General features: G+C 39.3%; 1 protein-coding gene across 2 annotated transcripts in view; it reads left to right on the top strand.

Annotated features, from left to right (window-relative positions):
- Positions 1–214: 214 nt before the first annotated feature.
- HEPACAM2 (HEPACAM family member 2) overlaps positions 215–13,829 on the top strand; it is a 28,702-nt gene continuing 15,087 nt past the window's right edge. For both annotated transcript variants that reach the window (XM_042857182.2, XM_024101366.3), the window contains exons 1-4: positions 215–390; positions 7,464–7,814; positions 8,798–9,082; positions 11,653–11,949. In XM_042857182.2, coding sequence (XP_042713116.1) covers positions 312–390; positions 7,464–7,814; positions 8,798–9,082; positions 11,653–11,949 — 1,012 coding nt within the window. In that variant the 5' untranslated portion in view covers positions 215–311. The remainder of the gene's footprint in view (positions 391–7,463; positions 7,815–8,797; positions 9,083–11,652; positions 11,950–13,829) is intronic.

The following is a 13,829-nucleotide window of genomic DNA, read 5'->3' as shown; positions in this document are numbered from 1 at the left end:
CTATATAAATTTTACTCACATTAATTTTTATGAAAGCAGAGAGATTCATACTCTATACCCCATTTATCACACTCCATATTTGCTGTGAATATACCAAGGCAATATTATGATAGAGTCACAGGCAATGAAGATGTTGCGTACTAAGCTAACAGGTGTTCCCACTCCCTGTGTCCTTTGTATACACATATTCAAATCACACAAGGCAGTAGACAGGATAGGGTCTGTTAACTCATTGCTGATTTCCCTGGCAAATAAACCAGCAGCTGCTGGACCAAGCACTGACTTAGCACTGAGAAGAAGGTGATATTTGCATGGGACAGGATGCTTTCATGGAGCCCTTTAGCAACACATTTTGTGACTTACAGTGCAATATATATTTTCTGCTTTTAGGTAAGATACAGTATGTATTATTATGGTTGTTGATTTTTCACTCTGGATATATGGTTCATTTTTATACTTAAAAAAAGTAATGGATTTTCTATGTTAAATTGTCAGATTTTTTTAAAATCATCCTAGAAGTTTGTAACCTAATAGTAGATCTGGTTTTAGTAAGAAAAGCAGAAAGTCTGTAAACTATCATACACTAATATTGTACATAATTTGTAAGTAAAACATGGACATTGACTGTGTGAGACATTTTCTAATATTTACTAAGTACTGTACAGTACATTATACTTTCTTTTTAATGTCTGTACCACAAAGATGAAAATAATTAGCTCTCACCAGGACCAATCTTGCAAACCTTTACTAATTTGAGTAAGGACTTACCATGAGTAAAGGTTAGCAGGGTGAGGTCAAGGTTTAGCATGGAAGTTGTTGCTATTATCTGTTCAAAAATATGTTTGGAAAGTGGCTTTATTTTGCTTGACAGTGAAGGTATTATTTTTTTAATCCCTCCATGTAATACTTGATTGTAAATATTTAAAATTGAGACTGCATGATTTAAACATATTTTGGCATGATATTTTGATATGGGAAGTTCCTGACCCCCCCCCCCAAAAAATTCCTCCCCTAGTTTGACTTTTTTTTGCACCCTTAGGTTTTACACCCTAAAGAATAGGATTCTTTTTTTTTCTAATATTCACCATTTAGCATAAGTATGATTTTAGTTTGGGCATAAAAAGAAAATAAAATATTTTTGCTATTAAAGCTGAAGAGGTTTGTAACAACCACTACCAAAAGCTCTAACTTTATCGCTTGGTGAACTGGAGAATGTATTACCATTAATAATACCTTCCGTTCAGTATCTTGGGTGTTACTTTTATAAGCAGATATTTGTCAACTATGCATTTTGGATAAAATTGGATGTCCAATGTACTTCCATAAGAGTCTGTTGTGATTAGATATTAGATAAAATTCTACTTTAATCTCTCCAACAATTCTTCTACAGCTTTTTAGAATTAACTTCTGCTTTATTTAGATGTTTATGTAATTCCAACAGAACGAATATGTAACATTACAAGAGTATTGTGTCTTCATGTTATCTAAATGTAAAGGATATTTGCTTTACATTGCTTTCCTATATCTTTGTGAACTCAATATATTGTAGACTTTTTTGCTAGATTTCAGTCAGTCAGCATTTGGAGTGAAGGAGAGTTTGTGTCAGGTCTGCAGATTTGTACCCACAAAGTTCTGCTCTCCCAGTACCATGGTGCCACTAAAATTAAGATTATTGGTTTGAGTTTTTTTAAATAACACCCATATTTTAAGTGAATACAAAAAACTGATATTTCTTATTTGCTGTTCTATCTGTATTAATCTTTGTTAGACCACTTGACTAAAACCCTACAGAAGATCAAACTTTACTTTTATATTAGCATTTAAATATAATGCTTTGCAGCAGACACATACATTAAGAAGCATACCATACATTCTCAGATACAGATCTTTATAAGCTTCCTCATATGTTAATTGCCTTTTTTTATCAGTACAAGGGTCAAATTTTCCTGTCCTGGAGGCCATGATCTGAAGCCCACTGAATAACATGTCAGCCTTTCCAATTACTTTAGTGGGCTTTGGCTCGAATACTAGTCAAGCCAAACTCCCATGGAAGTCAATAGACATCTTGCTCAGATAAGGACTGAAGAATTTGGCCCTATAAACAGAATGTGTAAACAATGTGCTCTCGCTCTCTCTGACCCAAATGACCAAGCATTTGGATGTTTTTCTAAAATATATGTGCTCAGAATTATTTTGGGGGAAGTTCTATGGCTTGTGCTGTACACAAGGTCATAGTAGATTAGGGATCGGCAACATTTGGCACGCGACCCATCAGGGAAATCCGCTGGCTGGCCGGGACAGTTTGTTTACCTGAAGCGTCTGCAGGTTCGGTGAACTGCGGCCAGTGGGAGCTACAATCGGTTGAACCTGCGGATGCTGCAGGTAAACAAACTGTCCCGGCCTGCCAGCGGATTTACCTGATAAACCATGCGCCAAAGGTTGCCAATCCCTGTACTAGATCATAATGGTCTCTTCTGGTCTCAGAATCTATGGATTTATGAAAGTATGTGAACTCCTGGCACCATAAATACTAGGGGTCTGACACTCCACTGCTTTGCACCATGTAAATGCATTTACATCTTTGCAGAATGGGTGTAAAAATGATCAATTGAGAATTGGTAGCCTTTTACTCACTTTGCACAGGGATAGATGACTACACAGAATGCAAAGCCGTAGAGAAACAGACCTAGCTTTTTTTATGATGATAAAGTGATGAGTGCTTTAGAATCCAGAGAACAATGAAACCTCACTAGGTAGGTTTCAGTTTTTGCAGTCAACTCAGAATATGTAGACATGGTTTTTATTTAAACTAAAGCTGCATACTTTGTTTTCTGTCAACAATGATTCTGTTGTGCTTGCTAATACTTTGAAGAGTGATATGGAAGCAAAACATAGATTGCTTTGCGCTCCAGCTGGAGGTCACTTTGGTAAAACTGAACGTGTTTATAGTCAATACAGAAAAACTGGTTTTAAGAGGTCTGTGTTGCTGGAAAAATGCATGCATTATTTAGCAAGCTATACATAGCAACATGTTTAAGTTTGGAATATTCTTGATTACTGCATAAGATAAAATTTCGTGGCTCTGTAGAACAAGGACATTTTTAAAATATTGCCTTTTATGCCTAAATTTTATGATGCATTCAAGGATTTTCATAAAAATATCTTCCATATCATGGGCAGGAGCAAAATTAAAACTTGTGCATGCTAGTGACTGATTAAACAGACAATCAAGATTTTCAAAAATGATTACTTAAAGTCAGGCGTTAAGTCAGTTTTAGGTGTCTATGGGTATATCTACGCAGTAACTGGGACATGTAATTCCCAGCTCAGGTAGACATACATGGGCTAGCTCTGCTCAAGCTAGCACCTAAAAGTAGCAGTATTGCCATGGCAGCACAAGTGGTGATTTGGGCTAGCCACCTGAATACAATCCTGTCTGAGCCCCTCAAGGTACGTACATGGGTGGTTAGCCTGAGCCATCATCTGTGCTGCCATGGTCATACTGTTGTTTATAAGTGCTCACTCAAGCAAAGATAGCATGTGTGTGTCTACCCACGCTGGGAATTACACCACCCAGCTGCCATATAGATGTACCCTATAAAATAAGTTGCCTGATTTTTAAAAATGCCAAGTATCCAGCAATCCAATTGACTTTAATAGGAGCTATTCAGAGCTTCAAAACTTTTGAAACTCAGGCCATCTATTTAAGCACCACTTAACAACTTCAGGGATTTAGACACCTGAACTTAAGCAATTTTTTTTAATTTTGGCCAACTTCCATAATTAGTACTGCACCCCAAGCCCCTGGAGAACCATTTTTCCACACTGGAGGTATTTCACCGATCAAACATACCATCATTATTGTGAACAATAGTATATTACTCCTGGGATTCACCTAATATAAGTGATGAGTAAGCATCAAAGTGACTTAAGAACTGAATTCCCCTTGGCTTTTAATGGAATTTAGGTTCCTACACCAACAACACCATCACAGGACCTAACCAGATCAACTACAACATCACCGGCTCATTCACCTGCACATCCACCAATGTTATATATGCCATCATATGCCAGCAATGCCCCTCTGCTATGTACATTGGCCAAACTGGACAGTCACGACGTAAAAGGATAAGTGGACACAAGTCAGATATCAGGAATGGCAATATGCGAAAACCTGTAGGAGAACACTTCAACCTCCCTGGCCACACAATAGCAGATGTAAAGGTAGCCATCTTACAGCAAGAAAACTTCAGGACCAGACTCCAAAGAGAAACTGCTGAGCTTCAGTTCATTTGCAAATTTGACACCATCAGATCAGGATTAAACGAAGACTGTGAATGGCTAGCCAACTACAGAAGCAGTTTCTCCTCCCTTGGTGTTCACACTTCAACTGCTCGCAGAGGACCTCACCCTCCTTGATTGAGCTAACCTCATTATCTCCAGACTGTTTCTTGCCAGCATATTTATACCTGCCCCTGGAAATTTCCATTACATGCATCCGACGAAGTGGGCATTCACCCATGAAAGCTTATGCTCCAATACATCTGTTAGTCTTAAAGGTGCCACAGGACTCTCTGTTGCTAAATTACTTAGGCATTTTTGGAAGTTTTGCCTATCTTCAACAAAAGGTCAAACAAAATGTCACTTGAACCCTTGGGAACATGTTAACTGCAGACTTAATGGGACTTTTGCCTGATGGGAACATCAATAAGAAATGAATAAAGATTTGGTCCGTTGACTTCAATTCAACATAATATTGAGTAGCTCTTTGAATATGACAGGGTAACATCAATGTAAAGTTAGACCATAATAAGATTCTGTTGCTTTAATTTAATTAGAAGTATAAATGTTTGAAATGGCTCTAATATTTCAGACTGTACTCTGATGAAGTGTTGATCTCTATTTTTCCAGAGCCAAGAATCACCCAGCATTGCTCCCATAAAACATTAATCTTTGGCAAAAATACTTGCCTGATAACTTCTTCAATCTTCACTTCCCTATGATCATACACAAGTTCCCACACACTGATAACACCTGATCAAATCATCAGAGCATACCTTCAGAGAACAGTAAAGTTTGCAGTTAGCCTGTGAGAGCCCCACCCAAGCAGACTATCTCCCTGCAGCCATTGTCTTAAAAGTGAAAACAAATGTTATTTCCTTAATCTCCTCTCTGCTTTGCTAACTGGTATTCCTCAACTGTGGCTCAGTGTTCTGACAAGCTGATGTAAGGAACCACTTTTCTCCATGAATTAACTGTGGACAAGTTAAAGATCATGTGTTATCTCTGTTCCTACCTCTCTTTGTACTCCACTATACTAATAGGATTTTTCACCCAGAAGTCTCTTATTTTCCTTTGTTCTACATAAAAAGTCTTTGTAACCCAGTTGTGGGGATGGCCTTTGGAGTGATCTTCCACTTCTCAGGGTAAACACACACCTCCCACCCAGTTGTGGGGATGAATAGTCTGAGGAGTGGAGACGGGGATTGGCTAGGTGAGGGGAATGGAATGGGGACAAGGAGCCAGGGTGAGAAACAAACAGGACTGGGGCAGCAACCGGTTGGAAGGAAAGGGGCAGAAGGGATCACACTTGAGGGAAATGGGCAGTAGAGTCTGTTTCCCCTAGAGCACATTCCCCTCCAGAGCCAGGAATGGAAGCCAAGATTCCTGAGTTCCACCATTCCTCTGCAGTTAGCCAATTTCTGTGAAACCCACTGGCAAAGCATCTCATCACCTCTAGTGCTGATCCACAGAGAGGATAACAACCTACTACTGCTATCAGTTACTCCTTTAGTTCAAGTGGCAGAGGTGGATGCATAGCTCTATGGTGGATCTAAACATTTCAACCCTGCTGATTACTACATGAGTGTCCCATGGGGTGTCCTTGTTTGATGAAGGCCACCCAAATACCCTGAGAGAACTTGCTTCAATACAGATATAAAATCCCCTCTGACCACATACCCCTAGTTGTCACCTAGCACCCCACCATGGAACCCATATGGGTTATCACCAAACAACTACAACCCATACTTGATGGGGATCTCATCCTGAACAAAATCTTTCCTGAACCCCTGCTTCTGGCCTTCAACCAACCTCTCCAAGCCCATCATCAGAGGCACGCTCCCTATAGATCAGGGCACACCAACTCAAAGTGGCACCAGATGCTGTCAGAACAACAGATGCAAAACCTGCAGACATATCTTCACTGCTACAATGATCAACACCCCCTCCCAACACATCTTTCAAGATCCATGGGTCCTACACATACCTATCACAACATGTGATGTACCTCATCCAGTGCACTAAATGCCCCAATAGCAACTATCTGGGTGAAGCCAGACAATCACTCAAATGAACTCAATGAACTCAAACAGGAAAATTATAAAAGACAAAAATACCACATCATTGTTCAAAAAACAATCACTCTCTATCTGACTTATCATCCTCATCGTCAAAGGAAACCTGCACAACACCTTGAAAAGACAAGTTTGGGAACTTATATCCATAACTTTGCTAGAGACTAAAAGTCATGGACTGAATCGAGACACTGGATTTATGGTTTATTACAACAATCTATAACCTGCTAACAGCCCCTCCCAGCTGCTCCCTCCTCACCCCACTTCCTTTCCTCCCTATGACCGGAGGAAACCACTTGACCTTGAATCATCACTTGAAATATATGTTAACTACTCATACGAAACAATCTGTTCAAATCTTGTATTTAGCAGTGACACTTTGAGTTAGGCCAGGTCTACACTACAGACCTATATCAGTATAACTATGTCACTCAGGGATGTGAAAAATCCACACCCCTGAACAATATAGTTATACCAACCCTAACCCCCCCATGTAGACAATGCTACGTCAACAGCAGAGCTTCTCCCGTCAACATAGCTACCACCTCTCACAGAGGTGAATTAATTACACCCACGGGAGAGTCTCTCCCGTCGGCATAAGAGCATCTTCACTTAAGCACCGATGCAGCTTTTTAAGTGTAGACCTGCCCTTAGTTTCCCAGACTTGAAGAAGAGCACTGCATAAGCTCAAAAGCTTGTCTCTCTCACCAAAAGAACTTGGCCCAATAAAAGATATTGTCTCACCAACTTTGTCTCACAAATATTTGGAACATTTTCAACAAAGGAAATTATTACAAACACAACAACCTTAGAACTCCATTTCTAAGTTTTGTCAAACTTTTAAAAAATATCCTAGCCTATTAGACGAGAAGTGACATCTAACTTAAAACAAATCAGTTTTATTTTGTGTAAGATAGGAGAAGTGGTTTGAAAATCAAGCTATAAAAGCTGATCCGACTCCAGCTGAAGTCAATACCAATCTTTCTATTTGCATCAGTGGGAGTTGGATCAGGACCATTTTGAGAACACGACGACCACAGCTCCATAAGAGTTTCCATTTAGAATTTCCAGTGTTCCTAGTTTTGTTTTCTTTCCATTTTTATGCAGGTATTTGTTCTGCACTAAGGCTGACGGTACCATCACATACTATACATGGCATTGAAGGACAACCACTCCATCTTACAGTTGACTACAATTTCAACACTACAGCTTCTGAAATCCAGATAATATGGCTATTTGAGAAACCTCAGAGTATCCCCAAATATTTACTCGGCTCTGTGAATCAGTCAGTAGTACCTGACCTGGAATATAAACACAAGTTTACCCTCATACCACCTAATGCATCTTTGATGATCAATCCATTACATGTTACTGATGAAGGCAATTACATTGTAAAAGTCAATGTCCATGGAAATGGGACAATATCAGCCAATCAAAAGATTCAAGTCACTGTTGATGGTAAGTCAATAAAATACTGTATTTTAGTGCTGCAAATAAAATTACAACTTTTGTGAAGTTTCTAATCACCTGGAATCCAGCTATAGTTCTGTGTGATTCAGTCTGGCTGTGCATGAATAAATCAACTCACTGAAGTAATTTTATGCTTATTTTCAAAACTGCAATGATTAATTATTCAACAAAATGTGTTTATTATTGATTGGTGCCTTATTAATCCTGGGAGTATATTAAACTGGGTTTGTAGGCATCTTATAACGACTATGAAATTAAATGGACTATAGTGATCTCAGGAAATAATCTGTTTTCATAACGCCCAGTTCTGTCGCCCTTACTCACCTTGAGGCTGCATTCACTTTTGCATGAGCTTTTTTCTGTACCTGGAAACCTGACTTAGAGGAAATTCTGGAGGCAGCTGCCTGCTCAGGAGTTCATGCGGTCTAGAGGCTGGTAGGCAGGTGGCCCCAAACCCAACAGAGAAGATAATAAGGTTTGGGGGGGAAAGTTTGGCCCTAAAAAGAGGCTCATGTGGTTCACTTTCATCAAATGGTTCATTTTCTCTAGATCAATAGGTAGATGTGAATATGGATCTGTTATTCTCCTACATATGTATCTTCCATTCATGTGAGTGGGAGTTGTACATGCACAGAGAAAGAAGAGCAGGGAATGGAAAAATGCATGCAGCATGAACTTGATTAATTCGTCTATCTAATTAAAATGGAATATTTGTTTCCGGCCATTGTGTCATAACCTCAGCTAGTGTAAGTCATCCTAGCTCTAGTGAAGTTACTTGAAGTAGGCCCGTTTGGACCAGCTAAAGATATGACCCTTTGTTTTTCATTTTTAGCAGCATAACATTTGAAATCTAAGTACTTTCTTAAAAGGGTGATGAATGCCATTCATATCACCTGAGCAGTAAATGGCATATTCTCCTAATATAAATGGCAAATCTTGTTTATAACTGTTCATATCCATTTAACTTACAGTTCCTGTCGCAAAGCCAGTTGTACAAATTGAACCTTCTTCGGGAGTAGTGGAGTATGTGGGGAACATGACATTAACCTGTACTGTTGGAAAAGGTACAAGGATAGGTTACCAGTGGATGAAAAATGGGAAACCTATGCACGCCAGTTCTAGTTACACCTTTTCCCCAAACAATGACACACTTTTAATTGTCCCTGTCATGAAAGAAGACATTGGGAATTACAGCTGTTTTGCAACCAATCCTGTGAGTGCGATGGAAAGTGAGATAATTGCACCAACTATATTTTGTGAGTATATAAAATATTCATGCATACTTTTGTCTAAATGAGCTTCCCAGAGAGAGAATCTCTGACAATGGAATGGGCACAAAGCAGTTGATTCAAGTTTATATTTTGGCTTTCACTCACAGTAGATTGGTCTTTAACAGTCCTTCTATACCCTCTCCATGATAATATAATGTAGAACTTGTTAATCTTTATGTAGTTGTTAAAGATCAGCTTGAGCTGCAGAATTGAGGTTGGGATTTCAAAGTGTAGAGTTCTTCAAAATTGATGGTTTTTGTTCAGCCCATTATAACCAGAGGGACTGGCCACAACATTTAAACATAGATCCAAGTTCAGTTTTCTAGCTCCCACAAAGTTCATGGGTGTTTGGATCTCAGGTTCTGGTTCAAGACTATGTCTAATAGTTATCATTACCTTTTACTATGTCTATAGCATTATTGGTGTGCATGGTGCTTCACAAGCATACGTAAAAAAAAATCAAGAGACTTGATTCTGATTTAACTTACATTACTTACACACTGATGTAACTCCACTGACTTTAAAGGCATAACTCCTGATTTACACTGGCAACCTTTGCCACACTGCCCATCTGGGAAATCTGCTGACGGGCTGGGATGGTTTGTTTACCTGCAGCATCCACAGGTTTGGCCAATCGCAGCTTCCACTGGCCGCGGTTCGCCGTTCCAGGTCATGGGGGGCTGCGGAAAGCGGCATGGGCCAAGGGATGTGCTGGCCGCCACTTCCCGCAGCCCCCATTGGCCTGGAACGGCGAACTGTAGCCAGTGGGAGCTGCGATCGGCTGAACCTGTAGACGCTGCAGGTAAACAAACCATCCCGGCCCGCCAACACATTTCCCTGACAGGCTGTGTGCCAAAGGTTGCCAATCTCTGGTCTATATGCACCATATGCCATTGCTGCGGGGGAGTTACTGTGTGATAAAAAAGGTCACTCACAGTAAATACCTGCCATCTGCTCAGAAACTAGATGGATAACAGTCTCGTGGTGATATGAGCAATTGGAAGTGTTCCCACAGAGTAGTAAATTGTTACTAAGAACAGGTGATTTATTATTTTACAAGTCATTTAGTAAACAGGCTTCACTGAAACATGAGACTCAGTTCTGCTGAGAACGATACTGGAAAAGAGAAGTGGAGAATGTAGGATCCCAGGAAGGAATTATTTTACTGTTTCACTCAGTATCAAAAAGGTTCTTTATTTTGTTCATCCCTATTCATTAGCATTATTTGATTTGTCTATTAATTGTAATAATAATACATCACAAAGCACTTAGCAGTTAAATTGCTTCATTCAGAAATAAATCAATACAAGACTGGGAGAGAATTTATTAGTCTGGTGGTGTGGCTGCTGCAGCAGAAACTGCTGTACTATGTGGGAGTTCTGAGTTCAGGAGATAAATTGGTAGAGCCCTGTAAATTTGCAGATATCCGCTTTATATCCAAAGATCTCCGCAGACCATGTCTGCGGATCGGATGTGGATACCAATTTTGTATCTGCGCAGGGCTCTATAAATTGAGATTTCCTTCTTCTGGGCTTGTGAGAAACTAATAGAACACATTTAGACCTAGACAGAAGTTTCTGATTCCTCTGCTTCTGACAATCTCCAAATGGAGCAAGGGGGACAAGGGCCTTTAAATGGAAACTACGTTTGGGAGAATTTAAAGCCCAAGACAGTGAAAGTAATGGGTTGGGTGAGAACTACTGAATGGTTTCAAAAAGCAAAAAAGCAAGTTAATTCGTAAAATTAGTAGATTTTGAATGTTTTGCTTTGCATTTAAAAAAGAAGTTGTCTTTGAGCCTGACCCAATAACAAAAAAAACCTCCATGGTCTTCTGATCCCAGAAAAGGTGCCTATGCTGGTTTCCTGGGAAACTCCCCTTGCCCAGGGGAAAGCTCACTAAGAATGGAAACCCAAGAACTAAAAGGTGAACACAGCAAAAGTCAGGGGGATGAGAGGAAGGTTAACATGTGCTTTAAGGATCATTTATGAAAAACAATTGTCTGAAGTTATATAAGACACACCATGCTATGTCTTACTAAGGAGAGGATAGTTCCGTAAGCAAGTATTGTGTGGTAAGTACCAATATACATGTTTACATAGGTATATTTCAGTGCAATTTTACTGATCTTTATGTGTAAACAGAGATAAGTTATGCCAGTAACCTTGGCATTTAAGTATAAAGGGTCCAATTCACCCTTGTACAGACAGCCAGAAGAAGGCCTACTGCTTCATTACACTACATTACCTATGCTGCTTCAGTCCCACTACAGTTTTTTTGAGGGCTTTAAACATTGCATAGGCCTTGTGCTGAGTATCTGGGTGAATTTCATCCAAATAGATCAATATTACGTGGGTGTTTCCTGTGATAAGACTGTTACAAATCTATCTACATAAGGACAGATTAAATTAATTGGAAGCCTTTTAATCAGAATAATTGAACGTAATGGCAGCCATTTGAAAGGTTAAGTCTATACTTATCCTTGGAATTTTTAAGAGTTATTCTTTGATTTTAATTTTCTCCATTATGATAATTTTTGTTGTTCATATTAATGCAGATGGACCTTATGGACTTACAGTTAATTCAGATAAAGGGCTGAAAGTAGGGGAGGTGTTTACGGTTGACATAGGAGAAGCTATCCTATTCGATTGCTCAGCAGACTCAAATCCACCAAATACTTATTCCTGGATCCGAAGGGCTGACAATACTACACATGTTATCAAATATGGACCCCATCTGGAAGTTCTATCTGAAAAAGTGGCCCAGACAACAGTAGATTATATGTGCTGTGCTTACAACAATGTGACTGGAAAACGGGACGAAACTCATTTCACAGTGATCATTACTTCTGTAGGTAAGAACATAAAATGTATAACATAACAACATGCTGATCTAGTATAACGTATAAACACAGTACCAACCTAAGGGGAACTAAGCAACTGGAGTGCAAGCCAGGTGACGAACCAGTACACTGTCTTGATATTTTGAACTTCCCTGTCCTCAGCAAGAGGGTAGAGAGCAGGGGTGAAATCTTGGCAATAGTAATAGAATAGTAAAGTAATAGCAATAGCAATAGTAAAGTCAAAGGGAGTTTTGCCACTCACTTCAATAAGGCCAGGATTTCACCACAGTTGCGTCTTGTAATGGACTTGGTCCTTTGAGTAGAAATGCCACTGCTCTCTACCATAATAACCAATTCATGAAGCAGAAAAAAATACACATTTTTTTTACCATCTCTGCTTGAGTGTGTTCAATATAAGAAAGGAAGCTATATTGGGAGAAAGTGGCACAAAAATACAGTGAACTCTAAGGCTGGACTGCTAGCTTTGCACTGCCACGTGGATTCTATTCCAAAGCCCACTTTCCCACTCCCTCTCTTAGCAGGGGCTGTGAGTGCTCTGCAGGCAGTATGACCAGCACATGGTATGGAGAAGGTGATGCCTCTAGTCATTCAACAATGGCTGGAATGGCCAATTAGGGACCAACAAACATGGGCATCAAAAGGGCCTCTGGGACTTGGTAGAACAGACGTCTTAGTCTAGTGTGTGATGGTAATACAAGCTATCTTTGCAGAAACACAAAGGTGTTGGTGAATCAATGGTTTCATTACAAGATACATATGGAAGTTTTTTTCCCCCATGTGTTCTTATGTAGATTTATTGCTAAGTACTGATGCATGGAGTTTCTCCTTTACTTTCAATACATGATAGATTTAGGTCTTATATAATACTATGCCAAAATTAAATGACTGCAAAGCAATTTTTTGTCAGAGAATCCCAATGAAAAGCAACTGTAAATGGTACGATGCTGCTGAAGTCTGAAATCTCCTTATCTACTGCCTTTCATTACTAATTAGAAAACATTTTCTGGGTGGTTAATAATTTAATTACTAAGGAATAATAGTTTTTTTTCCAGATAATGTGGCCATATTACTAATGTACAGCAAGATGTCAGACTGTTGCCTTTTAGAAAGTTTCACAAACCTGTTTTGCTGGTACCAGACAAGAGCTCATACATTTATTATTAAGATAAACAAGGACAGCAGGTGTCTATTGTTCAGATGGATTTAATGTAATCTTCATAAATGAAAGCTCCATGCTTTCAAACACCCTGGCAGAAAACAGGTTACAATTTTTCAGTGGAAATAATACAGTTTAAAATAAAACAATGTGGTGACTAGAAGGGGGGAAATGCAAACAGAGCAGTGGTGTTTCCTTAGGAATACAAATGGCATTTTTCCTGAAAGTGAAAGTAACCAGGACTTCTGCAGTATCTGTGTGTATAAATAAACATACTCACAATCATGAGCAACAATTTTGAGATTTGTTTTTGACGCCTGATAAAAAGCAAAGTCCACATGGTGCATATTCTTTGTTTAGTTGTGCTTTAAAAAATGCAGATCTCCTTTGTTAAATTATCTCATGGGATTTAAAACCAGTTTGGAGATAATCAGCTTTTTCCATTTTATACCATTCTTCCTGTTTCTGAAGATTTATTTCAGTAATACTAAACCCTGGATCCCAGACTGCACTCCTTAATTCAGGTAAAATTCTCTTTAACTTCAGTGGGAATTCTGCCTGAGTGTGGCCTCAAAGATATGCACACCCAGTGAATTTCTCCCTGCGGACCAAACTCTGAAGTCTTACTGGTAATTTTACCTGATTAATGATTACTCTGCAAGGAAGATATTCTGTGTCTCCACTCCCCCACTACCCAAAATAGAGAGCCTGTGCA

This window comes from Chrysemys picta, chromosome 2, assembly GCF_011386835.1.
Source record: "Chrysemys picta bellii isolate R12L10 chromosome 2, ASM1138683v2, whole genome shotgun sequence".
Lineage (NCBI taxonomy): Eukaryota > Metazoa > Chordata > Testudines > Emydidae > Chrysemys > Chrysemys picta.
Note: the sequence above shows the minus strand (reverse complement) of the source record. Positions and strands in the feature narration are given on the sequence as shown.